This window comes from Thunnus thynnus, chromosome 19 (genome assembly GCF_963924715.1).
Source record: "Thunnus thynnus chromosome 19, fThuThy2.1, whole genome shotgun sequence".
Lineage (NCBI taxonomy): Eukaryota > Metazoa > Chordata > Actinopteri > Scombriformes > Scombridae > Thunnus > Thunnus thynnus.
The window spans coordinates 3,350,240-3,374,098 of NC_089535.1; the positions used below are offsets into that span (position 1 = coordinate 3,350,240).

General features: G+C 36.7%; 2 protein-coding genes and 1 long non-coding RNA gene across 3 annotated transcripts; all 3 read right to left on the minus strand.

The window, feature by feature from the left end:
• Positions 1-50: 50 nt before the first annotated feature.
• On the minus strand, positions 51-18,674 carry LOC137171213 (uncharacterized). The gene is made up of 3 exons (XR_010924730.1): positions 18,529-18,674; positions 16,696-16,710; positions 51-224 (listed from the first exon to the last, which is right to left on the minus strand). It is a non-coding gene; the product is annotated as an uncharacterized lncRNA (long non-coding RNA).
• Positions 9,856-12,812, minus strand: LOC137171105 (proteinase-activated receptor 2-like). The gene has a single exon (XM_067574862.1). The coding sequence runs from the start codon at positions 12,382-12,384 to the stop codon at positions 11,299-11,301; it is 1,086 nt and encodes a 361-aa protein (XP_067430963.1). The 5' UTR covers positions 12,385-12,812; the 3' UTR covers positions 9,856-11,298.
• Positions 18,675-20,433: 1,759 nt separating the features above from the next.
• Positions 20,434-22,054, minus strand: LOC137171173 (proteinase-activated receptor 2-like). The gene has a single exon (XM_067574961.1). It carries the CDS (start codon positions 22,009-22,011, stop codon positions 21,154-21,156), a length of 858 nt encoding a protein of 285 aa, XP_067431062.1. The 5' UTR covers positions 22,012-22,054; the 3' UTR covers positions 20,434-21,153.
• Positions 22,055-23,859: the final 1,805 nt, after the last annotated feature.

Below are 23,859 nucleotides of genomic sequence, written 5' to 3' on the forward strand. Positions count from 1 at the left end.
GATGTTGACTTCGATGCTGCAACAAACATGAATACATCAGACAGTGAAAAGTGATTTTGAAGTAAAGGGAGGCTGAGGTGAAGGTATAGTACATGGTAAAGCACAGCTGATGGTAGAAGTAGACATTGTAAACATTAGAATTACAACTGAATGTTATATATTAAGAGAATTTATTTTCAGTCACTTACCTGATGGAGGTGGTGGACCTTTTTCACCTCGTGGACCTTGACCCAGAATAACAAAAGACAAAGAAATTTACACACATGTAATAAAGGAGTGTATATTACTACTATGCAGAATAACATGTATATACACACATTACAAACAAGGATTTTGTAGGTTCTTTGTTTTGTTTTATTAAAGCATCCATTTCCATCTAAACGGGTTGTAGCTTTGCAGCAATATCAGCGGAGGTGTAAAAGGTACAGGAAAGGAGATGTGGTTCATACCAAATAAAAAAGCACAGTGTAGGTTTTCTACTGCAATTTCCCAAAACTTGGGTATCCAAGTTAGTGAAATTGAGAAAACACACTTATGTCACTTTTTGTGCAAAGAGTACATAATTTCCATTTGAATTCTATGTTCGTTTCATCTAATTTTGAATAAGATGTTGACTTTGGTGCTGCAACAAACATGAATAGATCAGACAGTGAAAAGTGAGCTTGAGGTAAAGGGAGGCTGAGGTGAAGGTATAGTACATGGTAAAGCACAGCTGATGGTAGAAGTAGACATTGTAAACATTAGAATTACAACTGAATGTTATATATTAGTAGAATTTATTTTCAGTCACTCACCTGTTACACCTTCTATACCTGGTGGACCTTGACCCAGAATAACAAAAGACAAAGAAATTTACACGCATGTAATAAAGGAGTGTATACTACTACTATGCAGAATAACATACACACATTACAAACAGGGATTTTGTAGTTTCTTTGATTTGTTTTATTAAAGCATCCATTTCCATCTAAACTGGTTGTAGCTTTGCAGCAATATCAGCAGAGGTGTAAGAGGTACAGGACAGGAGATGTGGTTCACGTCGTATAAACAAGTATAATGTTTTTTCCCCTCTAGTTTTACATTTGAATTAATACAGAATAAAGCAATATAACTAAATGTAATGTGCAGAAACATCATGTGCTGCAGCCTCACTGGGAACATCTCATAATCTGAACTTTAATGAACTGGTTAAAATAGGACAAAAAGAAATTGGGAAAATTCCACAAAATAAATAAAGATTATAAAAGATCAGTTTCTTTTCTTTGCACTATATGAAAATCACACTACTTCATGCATTAGCACTGAATGCTACAAGTGAATGAAAATAATTATTGCAAATCAGTTGCATAAATGTAGGGCTTAAATAGTGAATAATATTTGGCAAGAGGTTGATTGTGGTGGGAGAGGTTTGAGTTTCATACTGCTTAGAAAACATTTTCTTTTCAAATAAAATTGCACATTATATTTTGTCATAAAAAAAATTACATCTACATCCTGACAGCCTTTCATAAATACCACATGTTAGTGTGTATGGCAATAATTCAATATAGTTCTGACCTGATTATAATGTAGTAATTTTTTCCTCCTATAGTTTATTCATGTGCAGTTGGTGGAGTTTGACATATTTCTTTTTTTCTTTTCTTTTTGGTGATGAAACTACTGCAATTTCCCAAAACTTGAGTATCCAAGTTAGTGAAATTGACAAAACACACTTATGTCACTTTTTGTGCAAAGAGTACATAATTTCCATTTGAATTCTATGTTCGTTTCATCTCATTTTGAATAAGATGTTGACTTTGGTGCTGCAACAAACATGAAGAGATGAGACAGTGAAAAGTGAGCTTGAGGTAAAGGGAGGCTGAGGTGAAGGTATAGTACATGGTAAAGTACAGCTGATGTTAGAAGTAGACGTTGTAAACATTAGAATTACAACTGAATGTTATATATTAGTAGAATTTATTTTTAGTCACTCACCTGGTGTATGTGCTTTAGCTGATGGACCTTGACCCAGAATAACAAAAGACAAAGAATTTTAATTTTAATTGCGTGATTCGTCACCTGTAGCGAGTTCCACGTGAACAAATCCAGCACATAGTCATAGCAGGGAACTAGAGCTTCCTCACAAGCATACTGTTTGTTTTCTTCTATTTTTCCATTTTAATCAATACAGAGTAAAGCAATATAACTAAATATAATGTGCAGAAACGTACTGTAGCCTCACTGGTACCATCCCATAATTTGAACTTTAATTAACTGGTTAAAGTAGGACAGAACAAAATTGGTAAAATACCAAGAAATAAATTAAGATTAAAAAAGATCAGTTTCTTTTCTTTGCACTATGTGACTATCACACTATATCATGCACTAGGCACTGAATGCTACAAGTTTCTTTGAATCACAATCCTGCGTCTCATTTCTGTTCATGTCAACAGCAAAAGTGAACACAACAGCTGTGATGCGGTGCCAAAGCTTTGGGGCCGTCCTGTAGGTCCCGGGAGCCACCACTGCTTCAGCCCCAAGTGTTTTGAGCCTTTCCTCGCATGTTTCATCTCCTCAAAACTGTTATTAATGTAACAAAGTGGAAGACAAATATGTTGCTGCACAACAAGATGCTTACAGGTCGTGGACGCGTTACAGGTAGTAAAGTTACTTTTACAATGAGCGGAGCGGTTTCCAGTGTTTCACGCTTCTCTCCACATGTCAGCACAGAGATTCTTACATGATGAAAATTGCAGAGAGAGACAAAGACACAGTTTGTGTGTCTTTAGTCAGCAAATGTGCGCACACAGAGCTCTCCAACATCACAAATCAACTGTCATGTATTTTGCTTCTTTTACTTCGCTTCTATAACATAATCTACTGAAATGTCCGTCAGAATAGTTTTTATACAGCTTTTAATGAGACTGAATTGTACATTAATGTCGTTCAGGTGTCATTGAATGTAATCTGGGATGTTGCAAAAACATCTGTACTGATGTTTGTTGTCTACAGTTGGCTGTGCGTCAGATTCTTTCCTTTGACTTTATCAAATACCTGCAGCATCACACAGCAGTTGAAACGATACATTAGTGATGTGCGCATTCACGCACCTGGCACAGTAGCAGTAACTTCATTAACAGGATCGGCAAGGATCTAACGGTAAATAATGTTCTGTGTTCTGTTACCCATCTACACCATTGACTGTATATAAAGAGGTCAGCTGTTACACACAGATTCCAGGTTTATACGGTAAGATTGTTTGTAATAAAGTATATACATAAACATACAATGTCTGTGTCCGCGACCCCGGAAAATATATGAACCGTGTGCGCGTTCGCGGTCCCCCCGCACTTCTGAAATGAATCCGGCGCCCCTGACACTGACTATCTCTGTAACAAATTGTCCACAGTTTCACACATTGACCATACACGGTCCAGCCATATAGGCTTCTAGGTTATGACCAAGTCTTTTTGGATTTTAAATCTACCTGAGCTGAATGTTTTCATGACAGCATAAAACATTAGTGATGGAAAAAAACAAAGCAATATCTTACCTGACTGACAAAGACAAGTCTGGACGCAACACAGAAGGAGAAACAGGTGAGACCATCGAGTCTTTAAAGTCATGGCTGCAAGAGCGGGTTAAAATAAAATGTAATGTAATGTCCGATGGTGTTACTGCTTCACTGTTTGAACTGTCATCCCCTCTTCAAATAGATGATTTGGACACTAGTTGATGTCACTGAGTCAGCTGACCGCATCTAACCAACCGAGACATAGCTCGGGTTGATTTCGGTGATATGATAATAATCTCACTCATGAGTTCATCTGCCTTCAGTCATTGATAACTAGAACACGCATTTCTCTTCATCCGCACTACAGGAACATTATATGGAAACATTCAAAACCCGCTTATCAATGATATTTCTACGCCTCCACTGATATAATATCAAAGAATAACTTATATATTGTCAGAAGATATTATTTTATGTTTAATGACCAGCGTGTGTGATTTTTTTTTGGTCTGCAGCTTTCATTTATGGACTTTGGTGGTTATTGTCCTTCTATTTAGATTATGCATTGAATTTTAGAAGTGACAGTAACACAGCATAAAATACTCTATTACAAGCAAAAGCCATGCATTCAAACTATTACTTCACTATAAGTACATAAGTATTAATGATCTGTTACCAGATTCTCATATGTGAATATTTGCTAGTTTTCTTATATATTATATATATTTCTTATGTATTTGGGTTTTTGACTCTTGGTCAGATAAATATATATAATACACCTTAAAAAAACACACCCAAAAATCTAAAAACAAACAAACAAAAAAATCAACAACTCAATATTCCGGATTAATTAGATTCAATGGATTAATATAAATTGAGTGGACAAATGCACTTCATCAGTCTAAATGTCTCTAGTCTGTACAAAGTTTGCCACGTCCACTTTATCTTGTTGTGCGCCAACTGATACATGATATTACCTGATGTTGAAACGAAAGTGAGTAAGAGCACACACCCTAACTTCCTGTTGACTTCAAAACCGACCTTATCACGTAAGATGATCAGTTAAATCTTAAAAAACAACTCTGAAGCAATCTAGTAACTAAGGTAAATATGCAACTGAGTGATGTGACCACGTCTTTCTACTCCTCTAATAATCTGAACAGCTGCATTCTGGACAAGCTGGAGATGTGACTTTGGGTTGAGTCTAAACACAAGACAAGCTTATAAAAGTATAAAATATGTAAAAACTTGTTCAATTTGTAAAGATTATTCTTTACTTTAGAGAAAGTTTTATTTTCTTACTTTTGTCAAGTCCCAAACAGGAAGCACAAACTCCAACTGCATGTTTAATATGTTCTCATTCATCCACAGAATATTTTTCCAATCACCTTGTGGCTTATCCACATGGTCTTGGGTGAACCGTGGACGGCAGCAATGTTCTTTTTGGAGAGAAGAGGCTTTTTTTCTTGCAATTCTGCCATGCTCACCATTAATATTCAATGTTCTCCTGATGGTGAACTTGTGAACATTGACTGTAGCCACTGCAAGAGAGGCCTTTAGTTTCCTAGACTTTACCCTGGGGTCCCTTGTGGCCTCCCAGTATTTTACACGCCTGCTCTTGGTGTGATTTTTGTTGTTCGACCACTCCTGTGGAGGGTAACAATGGTGTTGGATGTCTTCAATTTGTACACGATCTGCCTGACAGTCGACTGGTGGAGTCCAAACTCTTTAAAAATGGTTTTGTAACCATTTCCAGCTTGGTGAGCATCAACAACTCTTCTTCTAAGGTTCTCAGAAATATCCTTTGTTTGAGCCATGACACACTTCCACAAACCTGTGTTGTGAAGCTCAGACTTTGATAGCGAAGACCCAGATTTCTCTTCTTTAATTAAGGCAGGGCCACCCAGACTCACACTTGATTGTCATCCCATTGATTGAAACACCCGACTCTCATTTCCCCTTCAAATAAATGTATACATACGTAACATTGGATCATTTCCCTCAATAATTAAACAAACAAGTGTAAGGTTTTTGTCATATTTGTTTAATTGATGTCTCTTTATCTAGTTTTAGGACTTGAATGGAAATCTCATCACGTTTTAGGTCATATTTATGTAGAAGTATAGCAAATTCTAATGGTTCACAAACTTTCAAGCAGCACTGTATGGTCTTCCACCAGGACATCTACCAGTTACATGCTGATGTCCTTTCTTTGACTGTCACTTACAACACATTCTGTTGAAACTTCTTCTTTTTTACATTTGAGGTTAAAATTTAGGGATGTTTGCTATGTGCAAGAAACCGCAGCTTCTCCTTGGGTCTCAGGTTCTCTACCAGTCGGCTATGTCCTAAGTGATTGTTTGTGTTTGTTTACTCTTGCTTGACAGTTCAAATGTAGCTCAGTAAAAATAGCTCTGCACAAATGGTGTAAGACATTGGACCATGTTTTGACTTGTCACCAATTATAATTAAATAATTTAGTCAGAAGTAGGTTTGAGTGGAGTTTTTCTGGTCCACTTGTTCAAGCCTCTCTTATCCGACCGTCAGGTGTCCAGGTGAACACTGAAATTTGCCATAATCATTCCTCCTGTTCACACTGACCATGGGGGCCAAAATCCACAGTCCTCCTTTGGTGCAAAAATGTATTGAAGAGTTAATCTGAAGCTAATATGAAGCTTTTGTCCAAATGAATCAAATCAAGTAAATATCTTCCTTTGTTACAGTTTTTTTAGTGCCAAAGTCCTTCTTCCTGTTACTATACCTCCACTGCAGCTCAACAGGGAAACACTGTCTGAAGAAACACAAAGAGGGAATTTGACACTAAAAAGACTGTAAATGTATACATCCACTTGATATGACTAACTCAGACTGCTGAAGCCTCATATAAGTTTCAGATAAACTTTTAAATACATTTTATGCACAAAATGACTGTGTGGACACACTGTGGATTTTGGCCCCCATCACTTCCATTGAAAACACATTAGAAGGGGATCTGTTAACAACCAGTATGAATGATTACAGCGAGGAAAACTCTTTCACTGTTCATATGAACACCTGACTGTTGTTTTAAGACAGAACCTATCCTTAAACATATAATATGTTAACTTGGACTTCAGGGAATAATGACTATGCAGAATTTCTTCAATTATTCGTCCAGCGATATAACTTCAGAATCGGTACAATAACACTAATAAATAGCTTCTCTTGGTGATCAGTCAAGAGAATCTTTAACACATAAATCAGTTTTGGAAAGGGATTAACTTGCACTCAGAAAAGGGATCGGATGCGTAAAGTGACTGAAAGTAAGTTAAAGAAAACAAAGGCAATGAACTTATGCACAAAACATTTATTACTAAAAGACTAACCTAACAATAACACAAAACAACACTCACTAAACAAACAATGACACTACAATGAATGAATGAATGCAGAACTGGAGTTTGTCAGAAAAGGGGGTGCAACAGATGAACAAACACAGACTGACTAGTGACCATCACTGGAAGCAGCTGGTAAACTGGGGTGGCAAATTTAAAATTCATTGTCTGTGGGGAGTGGCCCAGGATGAGAGGGGGAGTTGTTGCGCAACAATGTGTTCAGATACACACATTTCAACACGGCAGGTCCATCCTTAGTCCTGTTGGTCAAACGGTGCTGTTGGACATTTTGTTGAACATTTTTGTTTCACCTTTTCTTATGAGATTCCATGCAGGCTGGAGGTAATTCCTAGTGTTGCAAATACTAGACACAGCAGGCCTCCAATGTCTTATCTTTGGAGGTGCCTGTGTATCCCCAAACCTGACTCTTCAGAGTCGTTAGTAGTCCCTTGCCAATCCTGTGCCGATGTCTGCTTACTCCAGGAGGACTTTGATCTACCGTAACTGTAGATATGGCCTTTGCTTGGTGTTTGGTCAGGGTGGCTGACTGGTTTTCACAACTAATTTATAGCTGTGTTTGAAATGGAGGGAGAGTCCTTGGTTTGATGTGTGTGTGTGGAAGGGTTGGTATCTTATGGAAGCCCCCACTTTTTAAGATAGACAGTGTTCTGCTGAGGAATATCCTACACCACTATGTTCTGACATTTTATATACTGAACAATCAATCAGTTATAAAAGAAAATAGTTGTCAGACCTATTAATAATGAAAATAATTGTTGGTTGCAGCCTTACAGTACTCCTATGATGGAATAATACTATCTTGTCCTCAATTTTCTGTGTGGAGTTTAATTAAACACAACTTTATAACAAACGAGTTGAACATAAACTAAAACAATTCAAGTCTTAAGACTAGATTCTGACACAGTCCCTCTTCAAGACCAGTATTATATTATATTGTTGGGTCGGTTTTACATTTTAGTGTTCATGTGAAAAGAAGCTCTAGCTGTGAAATAAAATTTAGTGGAGTAACAATTGTCCACCACATTAATATATATGAGGGGGGCAAATTATTTCCAACAATTTTCAATATAATGCACTTCAGTACACCACTACCATCCACTATGACATCAATAATAAACACAAAGTAGAATTATCACCTTTCTCATAATGTCAACAAAAACTGAAAATGTATAAGCCTCGTAAAAAAAGTAGAATTTATGTCAGAGCTGTTGTAATGGATTGCATTAGATTGCACAGGCGTTCCTAATAAAGTGCTCAGTGAGTGTACATATAGGATGTACTGCACATTTCTCACCAGCAGGGGGAAGCATTAAACAAACTATGCCAAGGAGGGATGTTTGCTGATTACATAAGTGTTGCTTCTTGGTTGTCTTTCACTATCACAATGATGCTCAAACATATTTAGACAAAAGGTTGTTTTGTTTAAAAAGTGATGTATACATAAAGAGAGTTCAAAGTAAGAGATGACTGAAAGCTTTTCACTGTGAAACATATGTGCAATAAAATAATTTTTTCAGTAAATATATATATTGTTATGACCCCGCTCATTGGCCACAACAAAATGGGACACACACCATGCTTAGTTTTAACAGAAAATAATTTTTAATAGAAAATAAGTTTATTAACATAAATAAACCAAATTAGACCAAATTAAACAAAATGAACTAAACATTCACAATATGGAGTGTGGAAATCAGTGTCAGTGACACCCACCCATACACCCACCAGTCTCAACAGCTATCGGATGGATTGCAATGAAATTTGGTACCTGTCCCCCTAAGGATTACATTTAATAACTTTTTTGAACCCTTCCCCTAGCCTTTCATCTAGTGCCATCATCAGGTCAAAACTTATTTCTTGTTCATGACCAAACCACTGCTATCATCCATAGATGTTCTTTGTGTTTAGTGCTAATTTAGTAGTATGTCAGTTGCATGTTAGCATTGTCATTGCGAGCATTTAGTTCAAAGCACTGCTGTCCTGACTTCTTCTGTTAAAATGTAACTTTCCTAGTATGTTCAATATTGCACCAACAGTTTCACAGTTCCCTCAGTAAAAGTGTGACCTCTGGTCTTCCCGTAGCAAAGATTTTATAAATACTGAGGTCATGAATCAAAAAACCAAATCTCCTGCTGCTTAATGTGTTTGATGTGATGCTGGAATTGAATATCTCACTCTGTGTAAGCATCATCTCAGTACTGTCTCCCACACTTACTTCAGATAAGGCTGCAACTCTGGATTTTGGTCTATCTATTAATATGGTGATTATTTTCTCAATTGATCAATGTTTTTTTTTTTCATACATCAGAAAATTGTGCAAAACACCAATCAAAATTTCCTACAAATGGTTAATTTTAACATTTGAGAATCTAGAACTATCAAATTATTGGCGTTTATACTTAAAAATGACTGCAACAATTGATCAATTATCAAAATAGCTACCTGTTAATTTTCTGTTCATTGACTAATCAATTTATTGGGCTTTCCTTTCAGCTCTACTTTCAACATTTCATTACAAAACATGCTTTGTATGGCACAATATATGTTAAAAGAAAAACCTCAAAAACAAAAAGAAACAAACAAACAAAAAGAAAAAAACAATTCAGTATTCTGAGTTGATTAGATTCAATGGATTAACATAAATTGAGTGGACAAATGCACTTCATCAGTCTAAATGTCTCTGGTCTGTACAAAGTTTGCCACATCCTGTTTATTTTTTTGTGCGACTACTGATACGTGACGTTACAATGAAGGTCAAGTTCATGTCAATCCCTCTAATTTTCTGTTGACTTCAAAACCGACCTTATCACATAAGATGATCAGTTAAATCTTAAAAAACAGCTCTGAAGCAATCTAGTAATGAAGGTAAATATGCAACTACGAGATGTGACCACATCTTTCTACTCCTCGAATAATCTGAACTGCTGCATTCTGGACAAGCTGGAGATGTGACACAAGACAAGCTCATAAAAGTATAAAATACTGGTTAGATTTGTGAAGGTTATTTTTACTTTGGGGAAAGTTTTATTTTTCTTACTTTTGTCAAGTCCCAAACAGGAAGCATAAACTCCAACTGCATGTTTAATATGCTAAAAACTGCAGTTGCCTTTTACTTGTTTTATGAGATATACAGTGACAGATCCCACCTAAACAAAGAAATCATTATTTGGTCATAATGGCTTGATGACCAGTTAGATGACCAAACACAAAGTTCAGGCAGTAAATGGAATAATATTGAGGGGCATGTTTTTTGTGACCTAGGTTACTTGCCATAGTAGGGAAATTGTGGAGAGGGTTAAAAAGAAGAGGAGAAAGAGTTTTTTGGGAGAAGTCAATTGTATTAGTGGTTGCATATGCGGACACGTTGTGAGTAAACTGAGAACAGTAATTCATAAAATTACATAAAAGTTTACCTTCACCTCCCGTGGTATTCTGTGCAGCAGTGTAACAGAGGAGGAGTGAACAAGAGCTGAGTGACAATCATTAACTGAAGTGAACAAGTACGGTGTTAAAATGCCATTTCAAAAGAAAAGAAGAAAAAACAAAGACGGGTGGATGATGTGTGTTTTCACAAAATGGCAACAATTTACTTGATATTTTTACTGTTTACATGTCTGATATTATGCCAGGCACTGGGAGGTATGAAAAAGCTTCCAATTAGAGTTTCTACACACAGAACAAATAATGGGGATGAAATTTTGTCTTCGAGAGGGATTTTGGAAGAACATAACCCTGGATTGTGAGCAAAGGTTAAAATATCAGAATTGTTTTGAAAAGGAGAAATACCTGGATTGACCTTTCCCATGTTGACCCGTACACAGAGTCAAGAAACAGCTAGTTAGACAATTACCTTTATTGACAAACTAAAATATAGATATACAAGCAAAAATTATTACTTTAAAAAACACAGACAAACTTTTTTCCTACATTATAAAACCTGCTAAATTTTGCACATTTTAGGTTTGGGTCTCAATTCTGGCACATCAAACATTGACAGAAAATTCATCAAATTACAACATGGAATAAAAGATTAGACCCATTAAAACTGCATTAAGGCAATCATTCATACCCTGCTGAAATCAAGCAAACTGCATCAAGGAAAGTGCATAAAACAAGTGTGTTGTAAAAGATATAAAGATAATTAAATGTATTAACACAATATAAGCAGTAATTTAGACAGCTCAAAGCTCTGAAACAGGAGGTCATTGCCAAAGATGACTCCTAAATTTCATTACATTTACTGAACCAAACCTGAGGTGGAAGAAGTCACAGTAGAATAAGAAAAAAAGGTAACACTTTATTTTATTTTACTATACAAATGAAGAGACCTGTAAATTAAGTGTTACTGAAAAACAATATCTGAAGGGAGATAATAATCAGGAATAAAACAGCTTAATAATGATTAATCCACTAGCATTCAGTGCTCTGTGTGTTTCCTGACTTAGGCGTGGTGTTTTGCTCTTGTGAGTTTTTCGGAGCCCTGAAGGACACCTTCATCCTCTTCACTGTCCTCTCGCTCCTGCAGAGGAACGTGTTCTTCACATGATCCCTGAAGTCCTTGGAGATAAAGTAGTAAACAAAAGGGTCGATGCAGCTGTTGAGACTAGCCAGGCACAGGGTGGTGGTGTAAAATTCGTACAGGTGGTTGTCGACCCCGCTCAACAGGAGGATATAGTGTACCAGCAGCATGATGTTACTGGGGGTGAAGCACACTAAAAACATAACCAACACTGTGATCATCAAGAACACAGCCTTCCGTCGCCTCTTGGTGATGGCAGCATCTGTCATGCTGTTCCTGAGAGCTTTGAGCATGAGGATGTAGGATATGATGCACACAATAGTGGGAACAACAAATCCCAGAGTTCCCATTCTCAGGAAGTAGCCAGCTGATATTTCCACCTGACTTTCCCTGGTGACATCATGGCAGGTAAGGATTTTTGGATTGAAGTTTGTTATTCTGACCTGTTGGTCATGCAGGTAGAGAGGGATGGCGATAAGCCAGACCACCACCCAGACTGTGATGGAGACAGCAACGGGTATGCGGTTGTCCCTCTGCTGCTCAGACAGTGGGTGGACCACTGCCCAGTAACGCTGGACACTTATGCAGGTGATAAAGGCGATGGAGCAGTACATGTTGCTGTAGAAAAACGCCACCAGCACTTTGCACAGCCCTTCTCCGTAGATCCAGTTGTTGCCGTTGAAGTGGTATGATATCTTCAGGGGGACCCAGATGACAAACAGCAAGTCAGCCAGAGCCAGATTTGCCATGTAGATCGACGACGGGTGCTTTTTCTTGGTCCTGAAGAGGAATACCCATATTGCCATGGCGTTGGTGGGCAGCCCCACAATAAACACAATGATGTAGATGATTGGGAGGAAGACAGTTGTAAGATGACTGCTCAGGATTTCTTTGTCTTGGGAGCTGACTAATACCCCACCTAGGCTCTCTATACCAGGGACGTCTTCTTCTGTTGTGAAGTGACAATATGAAAACATGTGAAAAGCAGAAGTATGCAGGTTTACATGCAGGAACAAACTATAATTTGACTACATCTGAAACTCAAATGTGAGCTGCACTCTGTTCCTTTCAGCTGTGAGCATTTTGATCTGTTTCCTACTTATAATAATAGTCATCTGAGCTTGAGTCAGCAGCATTACAACAACATCCACTTTACATATAACTTTACTGTGGTTCGCGCCAAATAAACAAGCATACTGTATGTTTTTTTTTTTTTACCTCTATTCAGTTAGACATGTTTTTTTGTTTTGTTTTTTTTAAATTTATTTGGTGTTAGTACTTTTACAATTTCCCAGAACTTGGGTATCCAGGTTAGTGAAATTGAGAACATAAGCTTATGCCACTTTTTGTGCAAAGAGTACATCATTTCCATTTGAATTTTCTGATCATTTCATGTAATTTTGAATAAGATGTTGACGTAGATGCTGCTACGAACATGAATAGATCAGACAGTGAAAAGTGAGCTTGAGGTAAAGGGAGGCTGAGATGAAGGTATAGTACATGGTAAAGCACAGCTGATGGTAGAAGTAGACATTGTAAACATTACAATTACATCTAAATATATTCGTAGAATTTATTTTCAGTCACTTACCCTCTTCATATTCCAGTGGACCTGGAATAACAAAAGACAAAGAGATTTACACACATGTAATAAAGTGTATACTACTACTGTGTAGAATTACATAAATATACACACAGGGATTTTGTGTTTTTTTTAATTTTTTTATTGAAACATCCATTTTCATCTGAACTGGCTGTAGCAATATCAGCAGAGGTGTGAGAGGTACAGGACAGAGGATGTGGTTCGCGCCACATAAAAAAGCATACTGTATGTTTTCCTCTACTTTTCCATTTGAATCAATACAGAATAAAGCAATGTAACTAAATATAATGAGCAGAAACATTATGTACTGTAGCCTCACTGGGACCATCCCATGATTTGAACTTTAATTAACTGGTTAAATTAGGACAAAAAGAAATTGGGAAAATCCCAAGAAATAAATTAAGATAAAAAAAGATCAGTTTCTTTTCTTTGCACCATATGAACATCACACTACTTCATGAATTGACACTGAATGTTACAAGTGAATGAAAATAGTTATTGCAAATTAGTTGCATAAATGTAGCGCTTAAATAGTGAATGATATTTGCCAAGAGGTTGATTGTGGTGGGAGAGGTTTGAGTTTCATATTGCTTAGAAAAAACATTTTCTTTTCAAACAAAATTGCACATTACATGTTTCATAAACAAATAAGTATATATATACACCCTAAGAGGCAGATGTGAATACAACATGTTGGTGCATATGGCAATAATTCAGTATAGTTCTGATCTGTCATGTAGTAATGTTTTCCTCTTATAATTCATTTGTGTGTAGTTGGTGAAGTTAGACACGTTTTCTTTTCTTTTGTTTTTGGTGGTGAAATTACTAAAGGGTAAAGGGAGGCTGAGGTGAAGGTATAGTACATGGTAAAGCACAGCTGATGGTAGAAGGAGACATAGTAAACATTAGAATTACAACTGAATGTTATATATTAGGAGGATGTATTTTCAGTCACTCACTTCGTAGATCTGGTGGTTAGACAAATTAGACATGAAGCAGAAACATGAACATGTTTCATTGTCATGAATGGATACAGAATGAAGCAATATTACTAAATATATATAACTAATATAACTACATAAAAAGGAAACATTATGTAGCTACTGTACCCTCACTGGGACCATCCCATCATATGAACTTTAATGAAGTGGTTAAAATAGGATAGAAAGAAATTAGGACAATCCCAAGAAATAAATTAAAATTAAAAAAGATCAGTTTCAAGTTAGTGAAATTGAGAATGCTCCCCACCTGAGCTCTCTATATCAGGCTGACGTCCAGGGATGGCTTCTTGTGTTGTGAAGTGACGATATGAAAACATGTGAAAAGCAGAAGTATGCAGGTTTACGTGCAGGAACACACTATAATTTGACTACATCTGAAACTCAAATGTGAGCTGCACTCTGTTCCTTTCAGCTGTGAGCATTTTGATCTGTTTCCTACTTGTAATAATAGTCCTCTGAGCTTTAGTCAGCAGCATTACAACAACATCCATTTTACATATAACTTTATTATATATTTTGATCAAAGTAAAAACTTATTTCATTGTCATGAATGGATACAGAATGAAGCAATACTACTAAATATATATAACTAATATAACTACATAAGAAGGAAACATTATGTAGCTACTGTACCCTGACTGGGACCATCCCATCATATGAACTTTAATTAACTGGTTAAAATAGGACAGAAAGAAATTAGGACAATCCCAAGAAATAAATTAAGATTATAAAAGATCAGTTTCTTTTCTTTGCACTATATGAAAATCACACTACTTCATGCATTGGCACTGAATGCTACAAGTGAATGAAAATAGTTATTGCAAATTAGTTGCATAAATGTAGGGCTTAAATAGTGAATAATATTTGGCAAGAGGTTGATTGTGGTGGGAGAGGTTTGAGTTTCATTCTGCTGAGAAAACATTTTCTTTTCAAACAAAATGTCGTATGATATGTTTCGTACATAAAAAACTATATATATATACCCTAAAAGCCATACATGAATACCACATGTTAGCGTATATGGCAATAACTCAATATAGTTCTGACCTGATTATCATGTAGTAATTTTTTCCTCCTATAATTTATTTGTGTGTAGTTGGTGGAGTTAGATATATTTCTTTTTTTCTTTTTTTTTGGTGGTGAAACTACTGCAATTTCCCAAAACTTTGGTATCCAAGTTAGTGAAATTGAGAAAACACACTTATGTCACTTTTTGTGCAAAGAGTACATCATTTCCATTTGAATTCTATGTTCGTTTCATCTAATTTTGGATAAGATGTTGACTTTGGTGCTGCTACAAACATGAACAGATCAGACAGTGAAAAGTGAGCTTGAGGTAAAGGGAGGCTGAGGTGAAGGTATAGTACATGGTAAAGCACAGCTGATGGTAGAAGTAGACATTGTAAACATTAGAATTACAACTGAATGTTATATATTAGGAGAATTTATTTGCGGTCACTCACGTAGTACATCTGTTGGACCTTGACCTGGAATAACAAAAGATAAAGAGATTTACACACATAAAGGGGGGTATACTACTACTATGCAGAATAACATGTTTATACACACATTACAAACAGGGATTTTGTAGGTTCTTTGATTTGTTTTATTAAAGCATCCATTTCCATCTAAACTGGCTGTAGCTTTGTGGCAATGTCAGCAGAAGTGTAAGAGGTACAGGACAGGAGATGTGATTCACGTTGTATAAAAAGCATAATGTTGTTTTTTTTCTCCTCTATTGTTACATTTGAATAAATACAGAATAAAGCAATATAACTAAATATAATGAGCAGAAATACTATGTACTGTAGCCATAGATCAGACAGTGAAAAGTGAGCTTGAGGTAAAGGGAGGCTGAGGTGAAGGTATAGTACATGGTAAAGCACAGCTGATGGTAGAAGTAGACATTATAAACATTAGAATTACAACTGAATGTTATATATTAGTAGAATTTATTTGCATTCACTCACCTGTTTCATATTCAACTGGAATAACAAAAGACAAAAAGATTTACACACATGTAATAAAGGCGTGTATACTACTACTATGCAGAATAACATAAATATACACACATTACAAACAGGGATTTTGTAGGTTCTTTGTTTTGTTTTATTAAAGCATCCATTTCCATCTAAACTGACTTCTTTTCAAACACAATTGCACATTACATGTTTAATACATAAAAAACTATATATAAATACAACCTAAAAGCCATACATGAATACTACATGTTAGCGTGTATGGCAATAATTCAATATAGTTCTGACCTGATTATCATGTAGTCATTTTTTCCTCCTATAGTTTATTTGTGTGCAGTTGGTGGAGTTTGACATATTTCTTTTTTTCTTTTCTTTTTGGTGGTGAAACTACTGCAATTTCCCAAAACTTTGGTATCCAAGTTAGTGAAATTGACAAAACACACTCATGCCATTTTTTGTGCAAAGAGTACATCATTTCCATTTGAATTCTGTGTTCATTTCATCTCATTTTGAATAAGATGTTGACTTTGGTGCTGCTACAAACATGAAGAGATGAGACAGTGAAAAGTGAGTTTGAGGTAAAGGGAGGCTGAGGTGAAGGTATAGTACATGGTAAAGCACAGCTGATGGTAGAAGTAGACATTGTAAACATTAGAATTACAACTGAATGTTATATATTAGTAGAATGTATTTGCAGTCACTCACTTGGTTCATATTCACCTGGAATAACAAAAGAGAAAGAGATTTACACACATGTAATAAAGGAGTGTATACTACTACTATGCACAATAACATGTATATACACACATTACAAACAGGGATTTTGTAGGTTCTTTGTTTTGTTTTATTAAAGCATCCATTTCCATCTAAACTGCTTGTAGCTTTGCAGCAATATCAGCAGAGGTGTGAGAAGTACAGGACAGGAAATGTGATTCACGTTGTATAAAAAAGCATAATGTTGTTTTTTTCTCCTCTATTGTTACATTTGAATAAATACACAATAAAGCAATATAACTAAATATAATGAGCAGAAACATTATGTACTATATCCTCACTGGGACCATCCCATTATTTTGATCTTTGATTAACTGGTTTAAAATAGGATAGAAAGAAATTGGGAAAATTCTAAGAAATAAATTAAGATTATAGAAGATCAGTTTCTTTTCTTTGCACTATATGAACATCACACTACTTCATGCATTGGCACTGAATGCTACAAGTTAATGAAAATAGTTATTGCAAATTAGTTGCATTAATGTAGGGCTTAAATAGTGAATAATATTTGGCAAGAGGTTGATTGTGGTGGGAGAGGTTTGAGTTCCATTCTGCTTAGAAAATATTTTCTTTTCAAACAAAATTTCGCATTATATTTTGTCATAAAAAATGTACATATACACCCTGAAAGCGTTGCGTGAATACCACATGTTAGTGCATATGGCAATAATTCTATATAGTTCTGACCTGTGTGTGTAGTTGGTGGAATTAGACGTGTTGTTTTTTTGTATTAGAATTACTACAATTTCTCAGAACTTGGGAGTGAAATTGAAAAAAACAGCAACAAAATGTTGCTACTTTTTCTGCAAAGACTACATCATTTCCATTCGAATTTTCTGATCATTTCATGTAAATTTGGATAAGATGTTGACTTTGGTGCTGCTACGAATATGAATAGATCAGACAATGAAAAGTGAGCTCGAGGTAAAGGGAGGCTGCTAGTAAATGAAAATTGCAGAGAGAGTAAAAGATGCAGTTTGTGTGTCTTTAGTCAACAGAGGTGCGCACACAGAGCTCTCCAACATGACAAATCAACTTTCATGTATTTTGCTTCTTTTACTTCTCTAGTATTTCGCATCTATAACATAATCTACTGAAATGTCCGTCAGAAAAGGTTACAGTCTGAGACTGAATTGTACATTAATGTCGTTCATGTGTCACTGAATGTAATCCGGGATGTTGCAAAAACATCTGTACTGATGTTTGTCGTCCACAGTTGGCTGTGCGTCAGATTCTTTCCTTTTTACTTTATCAAATACCTGCAGCATCACACAGCAGCTGAAACGATACATTAGTGATGTGCACATTTACGTACCTGGCACAGCAGCAGTAACTTCATTAACAGGACCGGCAAGTATTAAACTGTAAATAATGTTCTGTGTTCTGTTACCCATCTACACCATTGACTGTATATAAAGAGGTCAGCTGTTACACACAGATTCCAGGTTTATACGGTAAGATTGTTTGTAATAAAGCATATTCATAAACATACAATATCTGTGTCCGCGACCTCAGAAAATATATGAATGGAACCGTGTGCGCGTCCGCGGTCCCCCCGCACTTCTGAAATGAATCCGGCGCCCCCTGACACTGACTATCTCTGTAACAAATTGTCCACAACTTCACACATTGACCATACACGGTCCAGCCATATAGGCTACTAGGTTATCACCAAGTCTTTTTGGATTTTGAATCTACCTGAGCTGAATGTTTTCATGACAGCATAAAACATTAGTGATGGAAAAAAACAAAGCAACATCTTACCTGACTGACAAAGACAAGTCTGGACGCAACACAGAAGGAGAAACAGGTGAGACCATCGAGTCTTTAAAGTCATGGCTGCAAGAGCGAGTTAAAATAAAATGTAATGTAATGTCCGATGGTGTTACTGCTTCACTGTTTGAACTGTCATCCCCTCTTCAAATAGATGATTTGGACACTAGTTGATGTCACTGAGTCAGCTGACCGCATCTAACCAACCGAGACACAGCCCGGGTTGATTTCGGTGATATGATAATAATCTCACTCATGAGTTCATCTTCCTTCCGTCATTGATAACTAGAACACGCATTTCTCTTCATCTGCACGCCAGGAACATTATATGGAAACATTCAAAACCCGCTTATCAATGATATTTCTACGCCTCCACTGATATAATATCAAACAATAACTTATATATTGTCAGAAGATATTATTTTATGTTTAAATGACCAGCGTGTGTGATTTTTTTTTTTTTTTTTTTTTTTGGTCTGCAGCTTTCATTTATGGACTTTGGTGATTATTGTCCTTTTATTTAGATTATGCATTGAATTTTAGAAGTGACAGTAACACAGCATAAAATACTCTATTACAAGCAAAAGCCATGCATTCAAACTATTACTTCACTATAAGTACATAAGTATTAATTATCTGTTACCAGATTCTCATATGTGAATATTTGCTAGTTTTCTTATATATTATATATATTTCTTATGTATTTGGGTTTTTGAGTCTTGGTCAGATAAATATATATAATACACCTTAAAAAACACACACCCAAAAATCTAAAAACAAACAAACAAACAAACAAAAAAATCAACAACTCAATATTCCGGATTAATTAGATTCAATGGATTAACATAAATTGAGTGGACAAATGCACTTCATCAGTCTAAATGTCTCTAGTCTGTTCAAAGTTTGCCACGTCCTCTTTATCTTTTTTTGCGATTACTGATACGTGACGTTACAATGAAGGTCAAGATCATGTCAATCCCTCTAATTTCCTGTTGACTTCAAAACCGATCATTTTACGTGATAAGGTTATCACGTAAAATGATCAGTTAAATCTTAAAAAAAACAGCTCTGAAGCAATCTAGTAACTAAGGTAAATATGCAACTGAGTGATGTGACCACGTCTTTCTACTCCTCTAATAATCTGAACAGCTGCATTCTGGACAAACTGGAGATGTGACTTTGGGTTGAGTCTAAACACAGGACAAGTTCATAAAAGTATAAAATATGTAAAAACTTGTTCAATTTGTAAAGATTATTTTTATTTTGGAGAAAGTTTTATTTTCTTACTTTTGTCCCAAACAGGAAGCACAAACTCCAACTGCATGTTTAATATGTTGAAAACTGCAGTTTCCTTTTATTACGTGCTTTGTGAAATCTACAGTAACAGTTAAAATAAAGTTCTTCAACATGCTGTAAGGCAGTAAATGGGAAATAATATTGAGGGGCATGTTTTTTGTGACCTAGGTTACTTGCCATAGTAGGGAAATTGTGGAGAGGGTTAAAAAGAAGAGGAGAAGAAGAGTTTTTTGGGAGAAATCAATTGTATTATTGGTTGCATATGCTAACATGTTGTGTGTAAACTGAGAACAGTGATAAATAAAGTTCAGTAAAAGTTTACCTTCACCTCCCGTGGTATTCTGTGCAGCAGTGTAACAGAGGAGGAGTGAACAAGAGCTGAGTGACAATCATTAACTGAAGTGAAGAATTACGGTGTTAAAATGCCATTTCAAAAGAAAAGAAGAAAAAACAAAGAAGGGTGGATGATGTGTGTTTTCACAAAATGGCAACAATTTACTTGATATTTTTACAGTTGGACAAAGAAAGAGACATTTCTGACATTATGCCAGGCACTGGGAGGTATGAAAAATCTTCTACACACAGAATAAATAATTGGGATGAAATTTTGTTTTTGAGGGGAATTTTAGATGAACATAACCCTGGATTGTGAGCACAGGTTAAAATATCAGGATTGTTTTGAAAATGAGAAATACCTGGATTGACCTTTCCCATGTCGACCCATCCACAGAGTCAGGAAACTGCTAGTTAGACAATGACTTTTATTGACAAACTAAAATGTAGATATACAAGCAAAAATTATCACTTTAAACAACAAAGACAAACTTGTATCCTACATTATAAAACCAGCTAAATTTTGCACATTTTAGGTTTGGGTCTCAATTCTGGCACATCAAACAATGACAGAAAATTCATCAAATTACAACATGGAATAAAAGATTAGACCCATTAAAACTGCATAAAGGCAATCATTCATACCCTGCTGAAATTAAGCAAACTGCATCAAGGAAAGTGCATAAAACAAGTGTGTTGTAAAAGATATAAAGATAATTAAATGTATTAAAACAATATAAGCAGTAATTTAGACAGCTCAAAGCTCTGAAACAGGAGGTCATTGCCAAAGATGACTCCTAAATCTCCTTACATGTACTGAACCAAACCTGAGGTGGAAGAAGTCACAGTAGAATAAGAAAAAAAAGGTAACACTTTATTTTATTTTACTATACAAATGAAGAGACCTGTAAATTAAGTGTTACTGAAAAACGATATCTGAAGGTAGATAATGATCAGGAATAAAACAGCTTAATAATGATTAATCCACTAGCATTCAGCGCTCTGTGTGTTTCCTGACTTAGGCGTGGTGTTTTGCTCTTGTGAGTTTTTCGGAGCCCTGAAGGACACCTTCATCCTCTTCACTGTTCTCTCACTCCTGCAGAGGAATGTGTTCTTCACATGATCCCTGAAATTCTTGGAGATAAAGTAGTAAACAAAAGGGTCGATGCAGCTGTTGAGACTAGCCAGGCACAGGGTGGTGATGTAAAATCCGTACAGGTGGTTGTCGGCCCCGCTCCACAGGAGGATATAGTGTACCAGCAGCATGATGTTACTGGGGGTGAAGCACACTAAAAACATAACCAACACTGTGATGATCAAGAACACAGCCTTCCATTGCTTCTTGGTGATGTCAGCATCTGTCATGCTGTTCCTGAGAGCTTTGAGCATGAGGATGTAGGATATGATACACACAATAGTGGGAACAACAAATCCCAGAGTTCCCATTCTCAGGAAGTGGCCAGCTGCTATTTTCACCTGACTTTGCCTGGTGACATCATGGCAGGTAAGGATTTTTGGATTGAAGTTTGTTATTCTGACCTGTTGGTCATGCAGGTAGAGAGGGATGGTGATAAGCCAGACCACCACCCAGACTGTGATGGAGACAGCAACAGCTACACAGTTGTTTGTCTGCTGCTCAGACAGTGGGTGGACCACCGCCCAGTAACGCTGGACACTTATGCAGGTGATAAAGGTGATGGAGCAGTACATGTTGCTGTAGAAAAACGCCACCAGCACTTTGCACAGCCCTTCTCCGTAGATCCAGTTGTTGCCGTTGAAGTGGTATGATATCTTCAGGGGGACCCAGATGACAAAGAGCAAGTCAGCCAGAGCCAGGTTTGCCATGTAGATTGGCGACGGGTGCTTTTTCTTGGTCCTGAAGAGGAATACCCATTGTTAGAGCCATTTGTATCTATGACTGTGTTAAGGTCACTCCCTGGTTGCCACAGTAGGTGGCGTATTGGACAGCAGCATATGGAAATGTATATGAAGAGGAAGAGGCAATTACTCCTCAGATGTGCTGTTTACTGGGAGAAGCACACCGCCGTTTAGAGGCTAAACTTTAAGCCTTTTTGTTGTTTTCATGCAAGTTATAGATATAAGTGTATGCATAGCAAATGTTTTATTGGTGCACGTTGATAAATAAACACATCTGAAGCTTAAGTCCAAAGATGTTTGATTTAGTACATGGAGCCGCCGCATGACGACACATCAATTGCATGTCCCGGTAACAGCCCCTCACTGTGGCTTAAGTTTTTTTTTTTGTTTTTGTCGAAATTTAGTCACTACATGTACCTTAGACCACATTTAACTTCCAATGTACAAATCGCTTTTCGTTTAAAGTTGGCACATTGCTTATGATGAACAGAACAGGCAAATATAAGAACACTGACTAAAGTGACATCTGCATTTAGATCTATGGGAAAGACATCATTATAAACCTATCGGAGATGTTGGACCAAGGTGTTAGACAGCACTCTACACCACCATCATCAAAACACCAAATGAGGGAATATCTTTTAGAAGAATGTTGTTCCATCCCTCCAGTAGAGTTTCATAGACTTGTAGAATCAATGCCAAGGCTCATTGAAGCTGTTCTTTTGGCATGTGGTGGCCCAACACCTTACTAAGACACTTAATGATGTTTTTCCTTTATTTGTCATCCGTCTGTATGTGATATGCATGAGGTGAATGAGGAGGCATGAGGTGACTAGATCATATAACATCTTATGGCGCTCTGCCAAGTAACGAGGCTAGTGGGCCTCAATGTTAACTACGCCACTTGGCGTTGGAAATTTAACTTGATTTTGGGATCCCTGCAGATAGTACCAAAATAACACAGAGACATGAATTCTGACGCTGGATGGGCAATTTATTGAACAATAGTTATAAAATCAGGTTTTGGGCAGTTTTATTCATACAACTCAATAAAAGCACAACAGTCCTAAAAAGAGGCAAAATGTTAGTGCCAACTTGCCATGAACGCTGCAGAACAAGATAAAATCGGTAAGTGTGAACCACCTCAAAATCTTTAGGACCCAGACATGTAGGGGGTTACCTTTAAAGACAGAGTTAAAGTGCAAACAGTTACAAGCAGTGAAGGGGAGAGGGGCACCAACGTCTGGCAGGAACACTAGGAAAAAGGGGCAAAAAGGTAAGGGGGCTGAGGTCAGGTCACATAAAGGACAAAAATATTAAAAAAAACATTAGCAAGTCCTAGCAGTTGGCACCAACATTCCCATGGCCATCCACCTATAAACTGGATCCAGTTTATAAATGATGAACACATGTACAAAAAGGAGGCACAACTAGCAGCAAGGTAACACAGGCAAAAGAGCAGTGGCTATGCAAACCCTCAAACAACTCACTATCTGGTAATCCAGATCTGGCTCCAGGGTCAGTGCTATCTCAAGCAACCACAGGAGATTCAAGGCAACCCAGGGGCATTATCAACTTACAATACCTTCACTGTGATGAGCTCAACAGTTACAACAGTTACCTTCAAAGCAGGTTATCCAGCCTGCAGGGCCTGGGCAACAGATTGTTTAAAATGCCTTCCAGGAGACGAGCCTGTTCCCTAACCACATGGGACAAAATGCATCAAGAGTGAGATCTGTGTGCCTCCTACCAGTGAGCGGCAGAGGGAGGGGCTTCCATGGAGAGGAAAACAAGGAAAAAGATGGTGGCATGACT

Bases quoted from the DNA above. Each gene is read 5' to 3' on its own strand.
- LOC137171173 (XM_067574961.1), bottom strand. From the start codon at position 22,011: ATGGCAAACCTGGCTCTGGCTGACTTGCTCTTTGTCATCTGGGTCCCC.
- LOC137171105 (XM_067574862.1), bottom strand. From the start codon at position 12,384: ATGTTTTCATATTGTCACTTCACAACAGAAGAAGACGTCCCTGGTATA.